Raw genomic sequence first — 23,284 nt, 5'->3', positions numbered from 1 at the left:
TAGGAGCGTGTAACTTTTACCGGCAGTTTAGCATAAAATATTCGAACTATGTCACGCCTTTGAGAGATTTATTAACAGACAATACACCGTTTAGATGGACAGAGAAACATACGAAAGCATTTAAAGAGATAAAGGAAAGTTTTATAAACTGTGTAACCCTTAATCACTATTTACCTGGCGTCATATGTAGAGTACAAACAGACGCAAGCGATCTTGGAATAAGTGCGATTTTGTACCAAATTGATGAGGAAGATAACCATAAAATTATTTCACTTATAAGTAAATGTTTGTCGAAAGCAGAATTAAATTACACAACTACGGAAAAGGAATTACTGGCAATAATGTATGCATTAGATAAATTTAGAATTTGGTTAATTGGAAGTCCATTTGAAATAATAACAGATCATAAAGCATTAACTTTTATAAATACAGCACCGTTTTTAAGTCCACGATTATCACGATGGGTTGTAATCTTACAACAGTACACATTCACAGTCAAGCATTGCAAAGGAAAAGATAATGTGGTGGCAGATTTTTTCAGCCGAAATATCAACGGGAAACAAAGTACAAACGAACGTAACAAGTTACTAATAGCAAAAATAAACCAACTGCTAGTAGATAATGTAGAACTCGAACTAAACAAAATCGCATCTCAAACTATTAAAATGAATCCAACGTTGATAAAAAACCTGAAAAATTTAAAACAATTGCAAATAAAAGATGAGGAATTGAAAAATATCATAAATAAATGCAATACAGATTCATCTGATGGTTGTTACAAAGTACATGAAGACTTGTTGTTTTATAAAAGTAAATTCGATCAAAATTGGCGAGTAGTAATCCCACAAAGTATAGTAGATTTACTCGTAATTTCTGTACATGAAAAAATAGGTCATATGGGTGTATATAAAACATACCAATATATTAACAGATATTATTACTGGCGAAAAATGAGAGAAGGTATCAAAAAACGTATTCAAGCATGTGACACATGTCAAAGAACAAAGGCATTATCCTACAGCATGCAAGGAAAGTACAAGCAGGTAACAGCTGATCACCCGAACGAATTGACTACAATTGACTTCTATGGCCCTCTGCCGAGATCTATTGGGGGAGTCCAATATTTGTTAGTTGCAATAGATGCATTTTCAAAACTAGTTACGTTATACCCCATAAAACGAGCTACTACAACAATAGCATTAAATAAAATAATCAACGAGTACTTTAAAAACGTAGGAAAACCAAAAAGATTGCTATCCGACAATGGAACTCAATTCACAGCTGCTAGATGGAAAGTCGAATTAGAAAAACAAGGAGTAGAAGTTTGCTATTCATCAATTAGACACCCACAATCCAATCCTACTGAACGAGTGATGAGAGAACTGGGGAGATTTTTCCGTACCTTCTGCAATGATAAGCATACTAGATGGGCAAAATATGTCAAAGAAATCGAAAAATTATTAAATTTAACAACACACCATAGCACCGGTTTTATTCCATACGAACTTCATTTTAATAAAACAGCGCATGATGAATTAACAAAAATTGTAAAATTTCCAGACAGAATTGAAAATAGTCACGATATTAAAATATTGTTAGCCAAAGAAAACTTGAAGAAAAATTTTGAATATAGAAGCCGGAATCAAAAATCAATTTCAACTGTAATTTTAAATGAAGGAGATCTAGTTTTACTACGTGTACCATATCCATCCTCCGCTATCGATAAATTAACACACAAATTCTTCCATTTGTTTAAAGGTCCGTACAAAATAAACAAAAAAGTTAATGAAAATGCATATAATTTAATAGATACAAAAAATAAAAACAAAAACTTGGGAACTTTCAATCGTGTGAGTTTACGCAAATATTATCAGCCCACAAATCCAAGTGCTAAATAACAGATAATTTTTTGTAATGAAAATTCACGAAAAACTCGTCATGAATCCTTCAAATGTTCTAATAAGTCCAACATGCATAGATTATAGAATTTTTTAGATGTAAGTCCAGTTAAACAAAATGTTTGCTAAAAGAAAATGTGATTAGATTTTAAAATGATAATTTTAATGATGAATGATGAAGGATGAATGGATTGAATGATTGATAAGTAAGAAGTAATTTAAAGAGAGGTTTTTAGATTTTACTGCAAATATAGGATAACGAGTAATTTTCGATATTTTCGTTCTCACAACAATCTCGAAAATGGGGGGGGTGATGTAACGATATTACATGCGAGTCACATAGAATATAAAGTAATTCGTATGTACGCGCCTTAAGCACATACAACGTTTCAAAATAAAGGGCAAACGCTTAACTCTAGGTGTCACGTCGGTCAAGATCACCTATCCGGTGAAATAAGTGTAACTCTCTCTCTCTGCGAGCCGGGGTCGAAGCGAACGGTCGATATAAAGTCTAGTCCTGTCATATTCACATTCTTATAATTTCGTTAACATTTGGGAAAACAAAACAAGCCAAAAAAAAAAAAAAAAATTTGAGACGACGATTCATACAAGAAGTGTAACCCAACGCAATCCCAATCTTTCGGAGCCTGTGAGCCTAAAGAACAAATCCAAATATCTGATCGACGAACGACCACGCAGTATAATCGGTGAAGACCGATTCTATAAAAGGAATATCAAAGAACTTCAACATCCATGATCATCTACGGAGCCGTTAGGCCACCTCTCTTCATCAGAGATATTCCGAGCTAAGTCATCTTTTCATTACTGATTAGTAGGTGGATTGTGCCACAAATCTGTAATAGCCTTCTTAAGTCAGTATTTTATATCTTCGTCTGTTAACTTTATTGTAATCTCACCATAATTTAGAGTCCTTTGTCAGTAGATTCATTCTTTCACTAGAATCATTTTTAAATTTGAACCATAAAGGAAAAGAGAGCCAGTCTTTCGTTAATATGGTACAAAAATTTTACCAGAATAATTATATACAAAACGTCGGTAATCGCATTGAGTAATTTTAACGTGTGAATGAAAGAGTGAATGAGATTTTCTATGATTGCCTGTTCTTTTAAAAGGTTATACCAAAACTCAATAAATCTGTGTTCTACATTGTTTCCTCCTGATTTAATGTATTTTGTTCATTGAATATATCTAGATTTCTAATATAACATAAAATCAAAACGTATCGGTTGAACCTCAAAAAAAAAAAAACCGTTACAGTCTCCATACCCATTTTAGTGTATCCGCCGGCGCCTTATTTGGCTTTGGTGAATTATCCGTCCAAAACTTTCTCTTACACATTTCCCATGAAACCACACTACAGATGCCAAGGAGAAAAATTTTCAAACAACTAAAGAACTAGGCAGAGCACGGTAAAAGGGTGAAATTTTGCAAGCTTGAAGCGATTAAACGGGGAATACATTTCAAAGAATTTAATTTTACAGCAATAGCGTCTATTCAAATCGAGGATAAAGCGGAACTCATAATATACCAGAATAGTCTAAAACTGTAGAAAACAATAATCAATTCCAAAATCCTAGTAGATGATTATCAGAGCATATTTGATCCTCACCGAACGAGACAGTATTTCAATTACCGCCAACGGAAGAATCTTGCGTAAATAGTGTAACGCAATTCTTGAACGGCGTACTTTAAAAAAAAATTTACGTTCTAAATTTTATTCCAGAAAGTCAGCTCTGTTTCGAACTTGGCCGCAACTTGATAGTAATTCAGTGTTATTCCAAAATTTAGGTTTTTATTTTAGGTGTCGGTGTTAGATTTCGCCTCAAAATTGTGTTGCGTATTGGTTTAAACTAATACCTCAACCCAGACCGTCATAATATATTCATGGCTGTTTGTACAAGGAGTTATGAAGTAATATGCTTATGATATTCGAAAGTGAGAGGAAATCGTGAATCTCTCATTTCTTTGTCTCAGAGCTTATTGGAATTAATTTCGAATCTGTTTATCCAATTACACCGAGAATAAGGACGATAGGGATGATAATTTCCTCCACCTTTATAAAATTGTTTTCATTCCTCCCACGTTCGGTATCTCCAGGTAAGAACACACTGGCTCATATTATACTCTTGGTAATCCCTAATGTTCCGTACTGTTTGTTTTTTAATATAAAATCATAAATCCTTACGCGTCGCTACACGCTGGAGTTTTCATAAATTAGAAACGAGGGAACGTAGGTTGATACTATACGAGGCATTCCACCCAAACCGACCTACTTCTGAACTTCGTTTCATCATCGGCGATTTATTTATTCAGTTTTTTTTTTTTTTTTTTTTATGTATAGTGTAGTCTTCAATCATATTTGACCGAGTTTTAGATTTCTTGGACGACGAGTATAATTCTACTGCTTCAAAAAACACGAAAACCCAATTATCGAAACGATGGCCAAAATCGATTGGCTTCAAATTTTTATCTTCAAGTTTTTGTGAAAATACAAAAAATTTTAGATGAAGATCAAAGTGGGCAAGCTATTGATTTAGAAGCTACAGGCGTAATAAGTAATTCGAAAGTGAGAGAAAACGAATGAATTTTTCTCAAATAGTTAATAGAATTTATATTTATTTTGATTTTTCTCACTTCCGAGTTATTTGTTTCGCCCGTAGATTCTAAACGAATATCTTGTCCACTTCCATCTTGGTCTTAAAATTTTCGTTTTTTACCAAAACATTTGTAAGAAAAATTTAAACCCAATCGATTAAACCTGTTCATTAAAAAATTGGGTTTTTGTGTTTTTGCGAGGAGTAAAAATCATACCCATCGTCTAAAAAATTGAAAACTCGGTGCAAGATGATTTTTTCGTACACTCTGCACCATACTTAAATATAAATGAAATTCCTGATGGTCAGGGTCAGGCGTAGGTCGGTTTGAGGTGGAATGCCTCATATACATACATATACACCACTCCGTCTGCAAGAAAGCAATTTTCAGATCCCGCTTTTCCCCTCCGTTAAAATAAGAGAGAACAAGGTCTAAATCTTCGGTATTCGGCTCTGTTTCAACTCGAGAAATACAAAGAAACTGTTCTTTTTTCGTCCCGTAACGACTCTATCTATTTTTCAGCCTATACGAGTATATTCGTTGCTTTGTAGAATGGAACGATCGTTCAGAAAATGATATCGCTCTAAACCATCTTCTTTCCCGACAATCGTAGACACTCGGTTGAAACTAATGCAAGTTTTATAAGTTGTAGTTGAGCGACTAAATAAAAGCAGCTTTGCCATTGAACCCCAAACATACTAATGATGTTATTGAGAAGATAAACCAATAAGTAAAAGGTTGCGCGATTTCACGTACTGGTATACAGGTATTTGAGCAAACTGATTCGATGTCACGTCGTCAAGGCAAGCTAGCCTCAAACTTCACCAAAGTCATCAATTTAATTCCATTATAAGTTTATGCGTAACATCATCGTCTTCTGATAAAGTATTTCAGATATGGAATATTCACGACAGTGAGCAGGGTATCAGATTTTACGGCCAAAGTTCTTTTGGTGTCGAAGGTCAATAGATAAGTTATATAAGCATATATAAGCAGAAATTATTGGCTGCGGTTTCGATTCTTTGGCGGGGGATCTCCTCAAAGTTGTATTTTATTGCTAGAAAATAAAAAAATAAAATAAAAATAAACAGTTCTGAACACTAAAAAACAAGACTAAATTACAAGAGCAAGGAAAGAAGAGAGGAAAAAGGTATGACTTACTACGTTTCTTGGAAACTAAATTGTAATATAAGTTGCTTAGATTATATGTGTCCGATCTGAGGCTCTCACAGTGTTGTTACGAATCGCAATATTACACATCTCCAAAATCACCCTTTTTCTATTATTCGGAGAAATCCTATCCCTGTCATATTTAAATTCGTGACCTCGAAGGGGCAAAGCATTTCATGTCAATGAATCACTACAGGCCTTGCTAGAAGCACTCGGCGATCATCACATCAATCATCACAGCTCTAAAATTCAATGATCTGAAGTTCATTATGAAACTCAACCTGCATCGCTGCATTGAAATAAAAAATCAGTCAATCAATATTCGCGCCACTCTCAAATACCTGTGAAGTGGTTGGCAAAAGAATTTATTGAATTAGTTATGGAACAAGATTTTGTTGGCCACTTGTGGTTCCCTCGTATCCTAACGGCATCAAACAATTCACCGAACTCCAGCATCAACTTTTGCAGGTAGTCCTGAGATGGAAAAGTCCTTCATTCGCTTATTGAGTAACTAACGAGGGAGTGGACAGCTGAAAATAGGCTAGAAGCTTAGCTAACTTGACAACTTTACCCCTCTCAAAATCTGCTTGAGAATGGGATGCTCTCTAGAATCAGCGAAAATTCACTGATTCCCAGCTATAAGTATACCACTGGAGAAACCAGTGCATATACCCTGGAAATCAGCGAAATATCAGTGAAAAGTTACTGAACCGTCAGAGCATATGCACTGATTCTTCCAGTAGTATACCAAACAGCTGGGTATCAGTGAATTTTCGTTGATACAAGTTAAGTAAGTGGGATGCTGTGGTTGCATCATATTATCAAGGTACTGGTCGTCATTTGTTGGTTCGCTCGTGATAACTTATGTCGCACACAATCACGTGACAATTCATTCGTTCGAATGAAACAACTCGCCTATCGGAAGGTTTGTGATTAGTGAAAGGCGCATTCCGAAAGAGTTGGCGAGCTGCTCAACATGAAAAAGAGTTTCATATTTGTCTTCCTGGTCCTAACGCATAGGTGAGCAATCGTTGTGTATTCATTTCATCAGGATATCATACGGCGAACGAAGGATAATTCGGTTATTACAGATTGTCAACGCAAGATGACGAAAATCTGTATTTAAAATTTCCGACTGGATTGAAAATCGGCGTCGGCGGAGCAGCCTACCAAATCGAAGGAGCTTGGAATATCAGCAGTACCTACTTCAAATCTCATTGACGTTGCAAATTGGTTAATTTTTTCGCATATAACGTGATTTTCGTTTTTACCAGACAAGGGTGAGAGCGTCTGGGACAATTTTGTGCACAACATGCCATGGAAGATCGAGGATCAGAGTAACGGCGACACAGCCTCCAACTCCTATCACAAATACAAGGACGATGTGAAAATGGTCAAGAGGCTGGGAGTAAGTCACTAGAACGTTGGAAACTGTTGCGGCAAATTATCTCAAAGACGTGTCAATTTCACAGCTCGACTATTACCGACTCTCGATAAGTTGGGCTCGCGTACTCCCCAATGGATCAGCAGATTCGATCAACCAAGAAGGTATTCAGTACTATCACAATTTGATTGATGAGCTAGTGGCCAACGGCATAGAACCTATCGTGACCATGTACCATTGGGACCATCCCCAAGTTCTGGAGGATATGGGAGGTTGGATGAACGAGTCGATGGCGACGTGGTTCGCGGAGTACGCGGAAGTACTCTACAGAGAACTGGGACCAAAGGTCAAGACTTTTCTGACCATCAACGAGCCGCAAATCCTCTGTTTCCAGGGATACGGCAGCGGCATTATCGCGCCAGGTACGTAAAACGTAAAAACATTTCCTGGAAAATTTGTACGGGCGCTTCTTCTAACTTTAGGTAGAGATTTGGGCACTGCCGGAACGTATACGTGCGGGCATAACATGTTGAAGGCTCACGCAAAGGCGTATCGTTTGTACGATGAGAAGTATCGCTCTATCCAAAACGGAAAGCTTGGCATTGTCTCCCATTGCGATGGATACTTGCCTGAGACTGAAGGTGAAACGTTACCCTTGGAATTAGCTTACCAATTCAGATGCGGCTGGATATCTCACCCTATATTCGTTGGCGATTATCATCAGGTAATGAAGAGTAGGGTGGCCCAATTGAGCAGTGATGAAGGCTTGTCGGAATCTCGACTTCCACAATTTTCCCCCGAATGGATACGATACATAAAGTGAGCAAAGATAGATAAGTCAAAAAAAAATGTCTAGACGAAAGTCTACGTTTTTCACGTACTTCACCGTTTACTTTTAAACTATTAATAATTTTGGGTCATTGGTTTCAGGGGCACAGCGGATTTCTTTGGTCTCAATCACTACACGTCATTCCTTGTGGGGTTTCCAACAACTACAAAACAAAATGGTTCGTTTGTGCTTCACGATTCGGGCCTATTAGTAAGAAGTGATCCGAGATGGGAGGCGGGATCGTTGAAATGGATTCATGTAATGACTCACTGCTCTATTAACCATTTGATATCAAACAATTTGCTACTCGAAAATGCCCGCATAGAAAAGTATATGTGCGGAAAATTCATGAACACATGTATTCTATTCTGCAAATTGCGTGATTCACGTAATTGATAAATGCGGATCATATGATACGGTTATGCATGTCGTATACATGATTAAATGTACGTGTCATAAGATGTATCGAATTTATGTCCAAAACATTGTTGAGAATATATTCAGTTGTCATATGCATTCAAAAACATTTCCGGAAATTTTATAGCATTGAGTAAATGTCATTATAGAATGTTAATTTTCAAATTTCAGATTATTCCAGAGGGCTTCAGCTCGTTGCTGCGAAAAATTAAAAGCGAGTATAACAATCCACCTGTATACATTACGGAAAATGGATTTTCGGACAATAATAAAGTGCATGATCACCAACGAATAAAGTATCACTACTTGTACTTAAAGGAGCTCTTAAAAGCCGTAAAACGTGACGGTTGTAACGTTCAGAGATACACGTTCTGGAGTTTATTGGACAATTTTGAATGGAGTAGTGGTTACCAGTGAGTGAAAATCAGTTTTGAAGTTCAGTGCACCACGGAAATAGTGGGCCTATGTGGATATAATGTCATTGAGGGTCGTCTCTCTTCCAGGCACACCTTCGGGCTTATTAACGTTAATATGACCAGTCCAGGGCGCGAGAGAACCCCGAAGCTTTCGTTCACCTGGCTGCAAAACGTGATGCGTATGAGACAACTGCAGCTGCCAATTCCGTCGCCCTCCGTCAACACGACGACGAATCATCAATGAATATGGTTTCGCAGCGCAAGAAAAAATACTGGATGATTCACTAAATACTGCCTTACATCTTTAATTAAGAATCCCGCGGAAAAAAATTTGAAGACGTGATTAAATAAAAAAACTAACGATCGTATTGGATTGCGCTTATGAAATTAATACAACGCTTAAAATCCTAAGGGAATAATAATTAATTTTATAATATTATAATATTTCATCCTAAGGGAATAACAGTAATGAAATAATCATGAAAAATATACTTATCAGGCTTGTAACTCTCCAGCTGACGAATCAGAGATATCACAAAACCAAATCTTACCTCAAATATCGATCTCTTTTCACAAAATATATACGTTATTATAGTGATACCGATCGCCTGTGATATGAACTAAGAGACGCATCGATACTATTTAAAGAGAACAATGTCGCTTGCGAAGCCAGTAAGTAATTCATTAAGTTAGACAAACCTACAAAAACGCTCCATTACACAATGGAGCGTTACTTGATCGTGGCGATTATCTTCGCGATTATACAAATGTGAGTATCCACGAAATGGATATTTTAATGTGCAACTTCCATATTCGGTAATTTTTTTTTTTCGCTGTCCAATTCCCACAGAACATTTTGCTGCGATGTCGTGAAGCTCACGTTTCCAAGTGGATTCAGCTTAGGAACGGCCAGCGCCTCTTACCAGGTCGAAGGAGCCTGGAATGTCAGCGGTAACTAGTCGTGTTACGTGTAATTAGGTTTTGAAGTATTATTTGACCATATCTTGATTAATGCTTACAATTTTTGCAGACAAAGGGGAAAACGTTTGGGATTATTTCACGCACAATCGTCCAGAATTGATAACAGACGGACGGAACGGAGACGTTGCATGTAATTCTTACTACAAATACAAGGAGGATGTGCAGCTCATCAAATCCCTTGGAGTACGTTCTTGTGAGAAAAGAACGGCCGTTGACCATTAAAAAAAAGATGAAATTGAATGAATATTCTCATCTTACTATTCTTTTAGTTTGACTTTTATCGATTCTCCATCAGCTGGTCACGCGTACTTCCAACAGGCTTCACAAACGTAATCAGTGAAGATGGGCTGCAGTACTACAAAAATTTGACCGCAGAATTGGTTGAGAACGGTATCGAGCCAGTCGTGACGATATATCACTGGGATCACCCGCAAGTGATAGAGGACATGGGAGGATGGACCAATGAACTAATAGTCGACTGGTTCGTCGATTACGCTGAGGTTATATTTGAAGCACTGGGAGACAGTGTGAAGAGATGGATAACAATCAACGAGCCTGATTCCTTCTGTGTCGACGGTTATGAAGGCGTCCGAAAAGCACCTGGTATAGAAAAATCCTTGGTTCAGTTCGGATAGCTGAAAAACGACACATATATGACAAAAGTCTGTTTTACACCGACAAATAGCCATTCCCAATAACGTTTTTTCAAATTACAGGCAAATTATTAACAGGTGTCGGTACTTACCTTTGTGGGCACAACGTTCTGAAGGCTCATGCGAAAACTTATCGCTTGTACGACGAGAAGTTTCGAGATACTCAGAACGGGGAGGTTGGCATTGTACTTCCTCTTATTTCGTTCTTGCCATACAACTCCAGTTATTTGGACGCCGCGGAAACTGCGTTCCAGTTTTCCTGTGGCTGGATGGCGCATCCTATCTACTTTGGCGATTATCCGGAAATAATGAAGACGAGAGTGGCCTTGGTCAGTGAATATCAAGGTTACCCGAGGTCACGTCTTCCGGAATTCTCAGACGAATGGATAGCTATTATCAAGTCAGTTTCCAAAAATATATCCTTGCGTAAATGCCTGAACAGTTCAAGATCATCGTAACATAATCTTCTCCACTTCGCAGTGGGACTAACGATTACTTTGGTGTGAATCATTACACATCCCAGCTCGTCTACGATGATCCCGATGAGGAGGATGGAATTTACAACTCTGACAAGGGCCTAATATTCACTGTTGATCCAACTTGGGCTGCCACGGCTTCGGATTGGTTCTACGTGAGCAAAACTCAAGATTCTCATGCATCATTCCTCAATCGAATATCACTTTCAAATAGTTATCACATGTTTTCACTGCAGGTGAATCCGTCAGGATTTGGTACTCTGCTTCGCAAAATCAGAGACGAATACAACAATCCGCCTGTGTGGGTAACGGAAAACGGTTTCTCTGATTCCGGTATTTTAGATGATTACGACAGGATTAGTTATTACTACGAATACTTGAGAGAAATGCTGATAGCTATCAAGCGAGACGGGTGCAATGTGCAGGGTTACGCGGTTTGGAGTATCTTGGACAACTTTGAGTGGCACGCCGGCTATACGTGAGTAAACGCGCTGTTTTATATACTTATACATGAAGTCAACGGCGGCCCTCTCTTCGTCTTATTAAAGTTGTGCGATTCATGATTATCGTTCGTTTTTTTTTTTTTTTCAGCGAACGATTTGGAATCACCTACGTAGAGTTCGATGATACCGATACGAACAGAACTGCCAAATTGTCTCAGGCTTGGTGGGCTAAGGTCCTTTCTAAGCGAAAGCTCCAGGCTGTCCCGACAAGCACCACGACTCGATACCTGCTACCTTGGCAGAAGTAAATGTTCATACTTATTTATAAGCATTTGTAATTACCAATATTTTGAAAGAGTAACGCAATGAAACGACATATTTATTAAGCGTGCAAATGTAACTGCTGAAGTTCTTAAACTTATTTAGTTATTCTTCGAGGCATCTGAATCATTGTTCAGTGTTCAAAAGTTTTCCAGTTCGTCAGTTTTGCAAATCATGACGAGGAAAAGTTTATGAAATAAAAAAAATAAACAACTTCAAATTTGGTTTCACCTATTGCATAAAGACTGTAGCAATCTTTTCTGGATCCTTGCGCGTGAAAATGGGCATTTCCAATCATTATTCACGCCATAAGTATTCGCTTGCATTTGATACGTTAGGTATTAACCTAACCGTAGTTCAAAATATGCATATATGAAGTATATAATGTGGCAATTCGTGCGTCGGGCCAACAAATGAATTCTCTAGGCTAATACGAGTTTGAATTTTGTACCTTACCAGCAATACTACGGAAATAAATCCTTTGCCGAATAGAGAAATCTCGTCAGGCTAAAAAATATACGCATACTATGTTGTATCGCTGAGTTCCGTTTGAAAATCTAGACGATACGATAATGTCGCATTCTATCTACAGCTGCAGAAACTTTTACGTAATAAAGATTTGAATAGTCCGATTTGACTGCGATTATAGCTTACCAGTGTCGGAAATTTCAGGGTTTATACATTGATAATATGTATGGGTCATTCAAACAGCTTCATTGGATTGTATTTAGGAACACTGAAGGACCAACTGATAGATTTTTCAAATTGCCAATTTTTCAAAAAAGTACAAGGACAATCATTCTCATCCCAGAAGATCAGATCCAAAAAATCTGAGTTTTGAAAGTTTTGAAAAATCTGAGGCTACGAAAGCATACAAATTGCACCGGGTATGATAAGGTCTTCATTCTAATATCAAAGGGTGAATTATTCAAATAACAAATTTACAAAAAATGAAATAAAAATAATGATGTCTTGAGAATGGGTGAACGGAGCCGAATAGAAATTGATATTTTAAGGCCGTCGAAGTCGCTGATGATGAATCTAAAGTCACATTTGCAAAATTTGATTTTTGCGAATTCAATGTGCTAAAAAAAAAAACATATCGATTATGATGAAAATTTGCACTTGAATTGGTTGGATCGCTGCTCACGAATCTGAATTTGTAGTTGGAATCCGAATTGAATGTTGATATTTTTTGGTCTGTGTCTGTCACGGTATGACCTTCCATTCAAGCTGGCCCACCACGGCCACAAGGTGCCACTGTGTATGGAGTTATTCAAATTTTCACCCACACTAGTCACTGATCATGTACTGGCTCAGCCAGTAGGTTCATTAAATTTCGTAAGTATAGTGTTCTGAGATGATATCTACAAAAGCTACAAGATTGCACGTAAGATCATAAAGTTTTAACATTGGTTCTTGCATTTGAATTAATTGAAGGTTGAGATAGATTGTAATGCTCTATTTATCATATTACATAAAATACTGCTGTGTATATTGCAGCCGACAACCGGGTCTACCGTGGCATTGCCAATGATGACGTAATATATTAAGATTCGATGATAAACCAGTCATTGGGATGGAAGAATTAATCTGTTGTCAAGATGTTATAATATTCCGATACCAACTTATTGGTACAATTGGTGATAGGTGCTATATAAAGCCAAAAGTTTTTCGTCGAAAGTAAACCGTTAACGTCCTATAGTGAATGTGCAGGTACCTTGTCACAGTGACACAATGAAACGTTGCTCGATAGCGACGATTATCTGTGCGATTATCAGTACGTAAGTATTTGGTGGACTTATGTGAAATAAATTTAAAGAAAAACTCGAGTAGCAACACCAAAATATCTGATTGACGAGTGTAATTGCATCTATATCTAGGTATACGAATTATTTGTAAATATAAAAGCCATTGCCAAACAAGGTGCTCAGATTCGTTCGATTAAAATAATACCAAGACTAGATGTAAGTATTTTATAAACTTGCTCCTAATGAAATCCTCTTATAGGGTATGCTGCTGTGATGTCGTCAAGCTAACTTTCCCGAGTGGCTTCAGTCTAGGAGCTGCCAGCGCGGCGTATCAAATCGAAGGAGCCTGGAATGTCAGCGGTAATTATCACTTATGCTTCACATCAATTGTCCGAATCATACCCCAATTTAACATTTATTTTCCTGCAGACAAGGGAGAAAACGTTTGGGATTACTATACGCATCACTATCCTGAAATTATATCTGAAGGACGTAATGGAGATGTTGCCTGCAATTCTTACTACAAGTACAAGGAGGATGTGGAACTTATCAAATCCACTGGAGTACGTTGATAATATCGAAAAAAATGTGCTCACTGTTCGTTTCGGTTATTAAAACATCACGCATCGTGTAACGGGCATCTTGATATACTAAACTTTTCAGTTCGACTTCTATCGATTCTCCGTCAGTTGGTCGCGCGTCCTTCCAACCGGGTTCGCCAACGTAATCAGTGAAGATGGCTTGCAATACTACAAAAACTTGACCGCGGAGTTAGTAGCTAACGGTATTGAACCTGTTGTCACGATATATCACTGGGATCATCCGCAAGTTATAGAGGAGATGGGGGGATGGACGAACGAACTGATAGTCGACTGGTTCGTAGCTTACGCCAGGGTTCTGTTCGAAGCACTTGGAGGCAGTGTGAAAAGATGGGTAACCATAAATGAACCTGATTCTTTCTGTGGGGATGGCTATGAAAGCACGAGACTTGCCCCGGGTATGGGAGAGTCCTTTTTGAGTTTTACTAGAATTTCAAGAGCTATTGATACAACGAAAAATAAGCAGATGAGTTTTTCATTTAGCTAACTGATTCTCATGTTTGAACCATGACTTACTTTTTAGGAAAAGTGATAACAGGTATCGGGAAGTACCTTTGCGGACACAACGTTTTGAAAGCCCACGCCAAAACTTATCGCATGTACGAGGAAGAGTTTCGAGACAGCCAAGGCGGCGTGATTGGTATTGTACTTCCTCTTTCGGGACATTTGCCATACAACTCCAGCTATGCGGACGCGGCCGAAACCGGGTTTCAGTTCAACTGCGGGTGGATGGCACACCCTATCTATTTTGGGGATTATCCAGAAATCATGAAGACCAGAGTAGCATTGGTTAGTGAATCTCAGGGATACCCCAGGTCACGTCTTCCAGAATTTTCGGACGAATGGAAAGCCATTATCAAGTGAGAACTTGGCACTGCATGTACGGAAGTACGTCCGATACTTAGAAAATTCTGATCATAGAACGCATCACCTTTTCTTGTTCTTTTATAGTGGTACGAGTGATTATTTTGGTTTAAATCATTACACGTCCAGATTTGTATATAATGACCCTGACGAAAAACTTGGAATTTACAACTCCGACAGTGGTTTGATAAGTGTTGTTGATTCGAGCTGGCCCGTGGCGTCTTCATCTTGGTTTTACGTACGTTATTAATAGCATACTTGCTCCAACAGTACTGTATGAAGTACTAATCAGGAACGTTTCCATTATAGGTATATCCTGAGGGATTCGGTTATCTGCTTCGCAAGATTCGGGATGAGTACGGTAATCCATCGACGTGGATTATGGAAAATGGCTACTCTGACACCGACAACTTAGAAGATTACGAACGAATCAGCTACTATTACGAATATTTGAAAGAGATGTTGATTGCTGTTAAGCGAGATGGATGCAACGTCGAAGGATACGCTGTTTGGAGCATTCTCGATAATTTTGAATGGTCTGATGGTTATACGTGAGTAAGCTCGCGGCTTGGTTAACTTTCCGTACAATCGATTCTCCGATTTTATGTAAAAAAAACCATATAACGGTTTTCCACCACCAATTTTTCAGAAATCGATTTGGTATTATCCGAGTGGAGTTTGACGACGCTGATACGAATAGAACCACCAAATTATCACAGGCCTGGTGGAAAAAAGTTCTGTCGAAACGCAAGCTTCAGTCGGTCCCTACATCAACCACCAGCACCAACACTCGTACCAGGCTACCTTGGCAGAAATGACTGTGAACACTTGCTGCCGAGATATTGCAATTATCAATAATATATTAAAAATCAGACCAAGAAAACGATGCTCTTCATACGAATGTTCCAGTGGTAAATGTGTCACATCGAAAATACATCACGAAGTGTCATACGCAACATGTATCAATAAATTTTTTTGCTATGTCTTGAATTTTATCAGTGTATTATATTATAGAGTATACTGATGTGATATCAGATAGGAGACACTATCCCATGGTAATAAAATTCTATTCTTTTCTATTCTACCATTACATGTTTTTCAGTGAATTTACGTTGTCAAATAGTAGCAAAGCATAGTGTTGTAATAATTTAAACTGCGAAATTTTTGTAGATATAGTGAACGGTACATTCACTTATAAAGAAACTAGCCTTATCATCAGTACATTTTTCAAGTCACCGACGAAGATCACATATCCGACAGCAGTCATGCATCACAGCTTTTGGCCTACGTGAACTATGATTAATGCAGGATCTATTGCATCAATTTGTAAAATTTGAGAAGAAGTTTCAGTCAGTTCACGTGCCTTGACTTGACTCAAGTCGGTCAACTATGTTATGCCAGGCGTCGTTAGGACTTACTTCGCTTCACTCATAATGAGCTTAGCCACATCTGATGAGGCTATGACACGTTAATACTATTACGACAACAATGAATTATCACGGCTGAACATATAAGAGGTTCCGATGGAAATAAAAGGCTGAAATTTCTAATTGATAAGGTAATTGCTGATGAACTAAGCCAGAGTGAGCTCGCCACACGCCACATTTCTGTTATGAAGCATTACTTTATCGCACTGACTATTTTCTGCGCAATTATCACACGGTGTGTATTGAGCTATTCCTTTGTTTTTTTTTTATGAATTTTTCATTACCTTTCATGTTTGCAGGATATCCTGCTGCGATGTCGTCAAGCTCACATTTCCAAGCGGATTTCGCATAGGAACTGCCAGTGCCTCCTATCAAGTGGAAGGAGCCTGGAATGTCAGCGGTGAGGGTCAATGCATTCACCGATTTGGAATTCTTTGAATATTTCGTGCAAGCATACGTTGATCATTCCAGATAAAGGGGAAAATGTTTGGGATCATTGGACACATAATCATCCGGAGTTGATAACCGATGGACGGAACGGAGACGTTGCCTGCAATTCTTACTACAAGTACAAGGAGGACGTGGCACTTATCAAAAATATCGGAGTATAATCTCGTCATCAATTCAAATGATAATTGTCGGCAAATTGATTGAAATGCGTCGGATTTCTGTATTCTCCTATTTTTCAGTTCGATTACTACCGGTTCTCTATTAGTTGGTCACGCGTGCTTCCAACCGGGTTTGCGAACGTGATTAGCGAAGATGGGCTGCAATATTACAAAAACTTAACAGCAGAATTAGTTGCTAACGGAATCGAACCCGTCGTGACAATATATCACTGGGATCATCCGCAAGTTATAGAGAATATGGGAGGATGGACAAACGAACTGATAGTCGACTGGTTCGTGGCTTACGCTAGGATACTATTTGAAGCACTAGGAGACAGCGTCAAAAGATGGATAACTATTAACGAACCAGACACCTTCTGCGAGGCTGGTTACGAAGGCACCACGAAAGCCCCAGGTATGCGAGAAAGTCTATAATTATATTTAAAGTATATGGATGAGAGTGACGTATTCTAGGATTGAGCCTCAGTTCTGCAAACGAATATGTGCTAGCTATGTCTCGCATTTTAGGAAAAGTGATATCCGGTATCGGGAAGTATCTGTGCGGACACAACGTTCTGAAAGCTCACGCGAAAACGTATCGTATGTACGATGAAGAATTTCGGGAAAGCCAGCAAGGTGAAGTCAGCATTGTATTAGCTCTCGCATCATACGTAGCCACAAATTCCAGCGATACGGAGTCTGTGGAAACCGCGTTTCAATTCAACTGTGGATGGATGGCGCATCCACTCTACTTCGGGGACTATCCGGAAGTTATGAAAACTAGAGTGGCCTTGGTCAGTGAATATCAGGGTTATCCACGTTCACGACTGCCAGAATTTTCCGATGAGTGGATAGCCATTATAAAGTCAGTCTCAGACGTTCACTCAGTATGAATCGCTAATGTGTCTACCCTTCAGCGAGTTTCAAAGGTCTCTGATTCTGTTATCATCATTTTACAGTGGAACAAATGACTATTTTGGCGTGAACCATTACTCTACCAATCTGGTTTACCCTGATCCAGCCGAAGAACTCGGCGTCTATAGAATCGACAGTGGTGTAATACGTACCATCGATTTCAGCTGGCCAGCGACGGCTTCTGATTGGTTTTATGTAACGAAAAAATCTATTTACTGTACCTACTATTCTTGTAGAAATATGAATTCGGACATCCGATCAAGTACTGTTATTATCACAGGTATATCCCCCGGGATTCGGTGTTCTGCTTCGATGGATTAGAGATGAATACAATAATCCCCCGGTATGGATTACAGAAAACGGCTACTCCGACTCGGGACAGTTGGACGATTACGAACGGATTAGCTATTATTACGATTACATAAAAGAAATGCTGATAGCCTTGAAACGCGATGGCTGCAACGTCGAAGCCTACACTGTTTGGAGCATATTAGATAATTTCGAATGGCACGCTGGTTATACGTAAGACGATTGTTAGCCTTGCTTTGCTTTACGCTTGGCAATCCTTTTTCTGCTGATTTCACATCAATTTCTATAATTGCTGTTATGTTTCGTTTGCAGAGAACGATTTGGAATTACCCACGTGGAATTTGACGACGCAGATACAAATCGAACTGCCAAATTATCACAGAACTGGTGGATGAAAGTTCTTTCAAAACGTAAGCTCCAGTCTGTCCCGACGAACACGGCTGCAGCTGCTCGAACTCTACTACCTCGGCAGAAATAATCAACCAATTGTGTTCGCAACTTATTGTAGCAAGTATTTTCATTCGAAAGAATGACTATTCTGTGATCAAAGAAGTTTTGCGACGTTAATAATTACGCTAGTACATTTTATCAGTAGTATAGATATCATGCCAAACAAGTGATTGAAATATTCCACTACTACCGGGAATTGATAATCAATAGATAAATGCAATACAAAGCGAGATTTGATTTCGTGAAGCATATGGTTGAGTTGTTCTCATTTGTTGATTTCAATTTCTTAATCTGGTTGTTGAGTTTTTATCAACAAATAATTTAGTCGATCTTCCGATCTCACCGAATATATATCGCAACTTCAGCTATTTAGTCGTCACATGGCTTTGGTGATTTGTGACGAGATGATCTTTGATAAATAAAGAAAATAATTTTAACGTACGTATAAACACAAATCGTGGCCCCCTCTGCGTTCTTTGCGACCTACCTACAATAATTCGTTTCATCCCAGTGAAAAATATAGGATGATTATTTCGTATGTCAGCTTCTTACTCTCGGCAGGTAATTCAATACAAAGCATGAAACAGATGATATTTATGTACGAACTGAAGGGGGGATTTGCTCTTTTTTCGCAAAATTTACTTTTTGCTTTTTTCGAATTTTCTAGTGAAGAAACTATGCAATGAGTCAATTTAAAATTTGGCATGTAGTTTTATTGTTATTTCATGTGTGCGCAAAAAAATGTTCGATTGTATCCTCTCGAGAATGCGCCTCCTGCCCCCCGCCCCCCCCCCCGCCCCGTTCACGACGCCGCAGTCACTGGTGTGCATGATTGCTCTCTTCTCAATGACCTAAAACAAAAAAATCAGATACCATTTTATTCCATGCACATGTAGCTATCGTTTGATGAATCAAAAAAGCAATAGGTTGGAAAGTTTTTTTCTTATAACAAAAAATTGGTAATTTTTTTTTAGCAGTCGTATCCTCAATTTTTTTTTTTTTGATTCATCAAACGATAGGCTCCATGTGTATGGAGTAATATGGTATTTGATTTTTTTGTTTCAGATCATTGAGAAGAGAGTAATCATGCACACCAGTGACTGCGGCGTTTCGCGGGCGTCGTGAACGAGGGGGAGGGCAGGAGACATTTTTTGTGCATACATGAAATAACAATAAAACTACATGCCGAATTTTAAATTGATTCATTGCATAGTTTCTTCACTAGAAAATTCTAAAAAAGCTGTAAATTTTGTGGAAAAAAAGCAAATCCCCCCTTAAGAAAAATAATTTCAATTCCGCGTGAATATATGTATACCTACCAGATATTATCTGCTTGACTTCATCATCGAATGAGTCGTATCTGATTTACCAATGACTTATTGATATCACTAAAGTTATAGTGGCTTACAAAGTTAGATATGCAGTCAAGATATAAGGCTCAAAATGCTACTTAAAAAGGCAATTGCCAACCATCTAAGCTAGAGCGAAGTGGTTCAACCCTCTCAAAATTTATGTAATGGAGCGTTATGTGATCACAGTAACCATCTTCTGCGCGGTGATTACAAGGTCCGTAACTAGCCCGTCTTGCGTCGTACCACATAGATATTTTGTAAATTTTCTAATCATTGAATTTCTGCAGAATATCCTGCTGTGATATCGTAAAACTCACGTTCCCTAGTGGATTCAAGATAGGGACTGCCAGCGCCGCGTATCAAGTCGAAGGAGCCTGGAATATCAGCGGTAAAAAAACATGTTACGTACAAATAAGTTGAACAATATTATTACTTGTCATTCGATTTCTTCAGACAAAGGAGAGAACATTTGGGACCATTGGACGCACAATCATCCCGAGTACATAAGAGATGGACGTAACGGAGACGTTGCCTGCAATTCGTATTACAAGTATAAGGAAGATGTGGCGCTGATTAAATCCATCGGAGTAAGGCCATTTTTCAGAAACCCAGAATTACTCGAGACTCGTTTTGATCACCGAAGCATTTCAATAGATAGATCAAACAATTTTCACTTGCGGGTATCATTTCAGTTTGACTTCTATCGATTCTCTGTCAGCTGGTCACGCGTCCTTCCAACCGGCTTCACAAACGTAATCAGCGAAGATGGTTTGCAGTACTATAAAAACTTGACCGCAGAGTTGGTGGCGAATGGCATTGAACCTGTTGTAACAATATATCACTGGGATCATCCACAAGTTATAGAGGAGATGGGGGGATGGACGAACGAACTAATAGTAGACTGGTTTGTGGCTTACGCAAGGGTTCTTTTCGAGGCACTTGGAGGCAGCGTCAAAAGATGGATAACCATGAATGAGCCCAACTCTTTTTGCACAGATGGTTATGAAGACACTGTTAACGCTCCAGGTACTATAAAGTCTCTTCATTTAACTGTGAATAATCGTCGATAAAACAACGAGTAATTATACTAGAATTTGTTCTAATTAATGGTTGTCTAATAGTTATATGTAATTAATTTTTTCAGGCAAAGTAATAACCGGTATTGGCAAATATCTCTGTGCACACAACGTTTTAAAGGCCCATGCTAAAACTTATCGTATGTACGACGAAGAGTTCCGTGATGCTCAGGGGGGCAAACTTGGAATAGTACTTCCTATCATAACGTACTTGCCATACAACTCTAGCTATACTGAGGCTGCTGAGGTCGCGTTCCAATTTGTCACTGGATGGCTGGCTCATCCGCTGTACTTTGGGGATTATCCTGAAATCATGAAAACGAGAGTGGCGTTGGTAAGCAAATTCCAGGGTTACCCAAGGTCACGTCTTCCCGAATTTTCAGATGAATGGATAGCAATCATCAAGTGAGTTTTACGAAATCTTAAATACACGGATTTATAAGTTGTGGATAAAAATTATGGATCATCATGGTCATCATATTACATTGCAGTGGTACCAATGATTACTTCGGTTTCAATCACTATACATCAAGGTTAGTCTATGATGACCCTGACGAAGAGCTTGGAATTTACAACTCGGACAACGGTTTGATAGTAACTGTTGATCCAAGCTGGCCCCTTGGAGGTTCTACTTGGTTTTATGTATGTTATTGATTGGACATTTATGAAAAATTTCCAAAGTGAATATTTGTGACTACGTTTTATCACACGTTATCGTAGATATACGCGGCAGGATTTGGCGAGCTGTTCCGCCAGATTAGAGATGAATACAGCAATCCACCAGTATGGGTTATGGAGAACGGGATCTCCGATGCCGATGGAGTAGATGATTATGATCGAATTAATTACTTTTATGAATACGTCAGAGAGATGCTGATAGCGATAAAACGAGACGGATGCAACGTCGAAGGCTACGCTGTTTGGAGCATAATGGATAACTTTGAATGGAGCGCTGGTTACACGTGAGTGAATTCTCAACTGAGTCTGCTCCGTGCAAATTCAAATGCCCACTCTAGTTTTTTGGAAAATGTTATAATCCTTTCCAATTCATGTTTCAGGGAACGATTTGGAATCACGTATGTGGAGTTTGACGACGCTGATACAAACAGAACCGCTAAATTATCGCAAACCTGGTGGACGAAGGTTCTCTCTAAACGTAAGCTCCAATCTGTCCCCACAAGTACCTACACTCGTACCAGATTACCCTGGCAAAAGTAATCGATAAATGAATGTCAAACCTGAACTTGTACATATTGATAATACTGGTGTGCAGGATCGTTTTAGAATGTAGGCTTATTCTAAACTGACACTGCCTATTTTCTCGAGTAGCACTCTTCGTCAACTTCAATTAAAGTTGCATTTTGAGTGAACTACACTCGCGTAAAATACTAGGTTGTTTCCTTTCCACGCACTAATGGCTTCATGTATATTTTCTCATCAAGGTTGAATCGGAAAATTATACAACCGTTCATTGACTATACGCAATTGTAATCCTGATTACATTATTTTTGTAAATCGCACCGAGATCTACGTTTGTAAATAAAGAAAATAACCTTGAAATCAGCCTCTGCCGTGTGAATCGTAGAAACAGATGAAGATGTTGTAACGGTTTTTTTTTTTTTGAGGTTCAACCGATACGTTTTGATTTTATGTTATATTAGAAATCTAGATATATTCAATGAACAAAATACATTAAATCAGGAGGAAACAATGTAGAACACAGATTTATTGAGTTTTGGTATAACCTTTTAAAAGAACAGGCAATCATAGAAAATCTCATTCACTCTTTCATTCACACGTTAAAATTACTCAATGCGATTACCGACGTTTTGTATATAATTATTCTGGTAAAATTTTTGTACCATATTAACGAAAGACTGGCTCTCTTTTCCTTTATGGTTCAAATTTAAAAATGATTCTAGTGAAAGAATGAATCTACTGACAAAGGACTCTAAATTATGGTGAGATTACAATAAAGTTAACAGACGAAGATATAAAATACTGACTTAAGAAGGCTATTACAGATTTGTGGCACAATCCACCTACTAATCAGTAATGAAAAGATGACTTAGCTCGGAATATCTCTGATGAAGAGAGGTGGCCTAACGGCTCCGTAGATGATCATGGATGTTGAAGTTCTTTGATATTCCTTTTATAGAATCGGTCTTCACCGATTATACTGCGTGGTCGTTCGTCGATCAGATATTTGGATTTGTTCTTTAGGCTCACAGGCTCCGAAAGATTGGGATTGCGTTGGGTTACACTTCTTGTATGAATCGTCGTCTCAAATTTTTTTTTTTTTTTTTTTTGGCTTGTTTTGTTTTCCCAA

General features: G+C 38.3%; 5 protein-coding genes across 6 annotated transcripts; all 5 read left to right on the top strand.

Annotated features, from left to right (window-relative positions):
• The first annotated feature begins 6,090 nt into the window (after positions 1–6,090).
• On the top strand, positions 6,091–9,194 carry LOC124221280 (myrosinase 1-like). 2 transcript variants are annotated; one of them, XM_046631146.2, is made up of 8 exons: positions 6,091–6,704; positions 6,776–6,882; positions 6,959–7,092; positions 7,157–7,490; positions 7,551–7,887; positions 7,999–8,155; positions 8,486–8,727; positions 8,818–9,194. In XM_046631146.2, the coding sequence occupies exons 1-8, from the start codon at positions 6,661–6,663 to the stop codon at positions 8,972–8,974; spliced, it is 1,512 nt and encodes a 503-aa protein (XP_046487102.1). In that variant the 5' UTR covers positions 6,091–6,660; the 3' UTR covers positions 8,975–9,194. The 2 variants fall into 2 exon arrangements, with proteins under 2 accessions (XP_046487102.1, XP_046487103.1); XM_046631147.2 differs by lacking the exon at positions 6,776–6,882 and having other exon boundaries at positions 6,094–6,704; positions 8,818–9,187.
• A 130-nt stretch (positions 9,195–9,324) lies between these two features.
• LOC124221282 (myrosinase 1-like) lies at positions 9,325–11,863 on the top strand. Its single transcript, XM_046631149.2, has 8 exons — positions 9,325–9,499; positions 9,581–9,681; positions 9,761–9,894; positions 9,981–10,314; positions 10,428–10,764; positions 10,845–10,995; positions 11,077–11,318; positions 11,432–11,863. The coding sequence occupies exons 1-8, from the start codon at positions 9,453–9,455 to the stop codon at positions 11,589–11,591; spliced, it is 1,506 nt and encodes a 501-aa protein (XP_046487105.1). The 5' UTR covers positions 9,325–9,452; the 3' UTR covers positions 11,592–11,863.
• Positions 11,864–13,308: 1,445 nt separating this feature from the next.
• On the top strand, positions 13,309–15,808 carry LOC124221278 (myrosinase 1-like). The gene is made up of 8 exons (XM_046631143.2): positions 13,309–13,388; positions 13,615–13,715; positions 13,785–13,918; positions 14,019–14,352; positions 14,478–14,814; positions 14,906–15,056; positions 15,128–15,369; positions 15,468–15,808. Exons 1-8 carry the CDS (start codon positions 13,342–13,344, stop codon positions 15,634–15,636), a joined length of 1,515 nt encoding a protein of 504 aa, XP_046487099.1. The 5' UTR covers positions 13,309–13,341; the 3' UTR covers positions 15,637–15,808.
• A 583-nt stretch (positions 15,809–16,391) lies between these two features.
• Positions 16,392–18,964, top strand: LOC124221279 (myrosinase 1-like). The gene is made up of 8 exons (XM_046631144.2): positions 16,392–16,480; positions 16,545–16,645; positions 16,717–16,850; positions 16,935–17,268; positions 17,382–17,718; positions 17,813–17,963; positions 18,049–18,290; positions 18,390–18,964. The coding sequence occupies exons 1-8, from the start codon at positions 16,431–16,433 to the stop codon at positions 18,553–18,555; spliced, it is 1,515 nt and encodes a 504-aa protein (XP_046487100.1). The 5' UTR covers positions 16,392–16,430; the 3' UTR covers positions 18,556–18,964.
• Positions 18,965–19,935: 971 nt separating this feature from the next.
• LOC124221281 (myrosinase 1-like) lies at positions 19,936–22,997 on the top strand. The gene is made up of 8 exons (XM_046631148.2): positions 19,936–20,093; positions 20,167–20,267; positions 20,333–20,466; positions 20,572–20,905; positions 21,024–21,360; positions 21,447–21,597; positions 21,676–21,917; positions 22,014–22,997. Exons 1-8 carry the CDS (start codon positions 20,044–20,046, stop codon positions 22,171–22,173), a joined length of 1,509 nt encoding a protein of 502 aa, XP_046487104.1. The 5' UTR covers positions 19,936–20,043; the 3' UTR covers positions 22,174–22,997.
• The last annotated feature ends 287 nt before the right edge of the window (positions 22,998–23,284 follow it).

This window comes from Neodiprion pinetum, chromosome 6 (genome assembly GCF_021155775.2).
Source record: "Neodiprion pinetum isolate iyNeoPine1 chromosome 6, iyNeoPine1.2, whole genome shotgun sequence".
NCBI lineage: Eukaryota > Metazoa > Arthropoda > Insecta > Hymenoptera > Diprionidae > Neodiprion > Neodiprion pinetum.
Note: the sequence above shows the minus strand (reverse complement) of the source record. Positions and strands in the feature narration are given on the sequence as shown.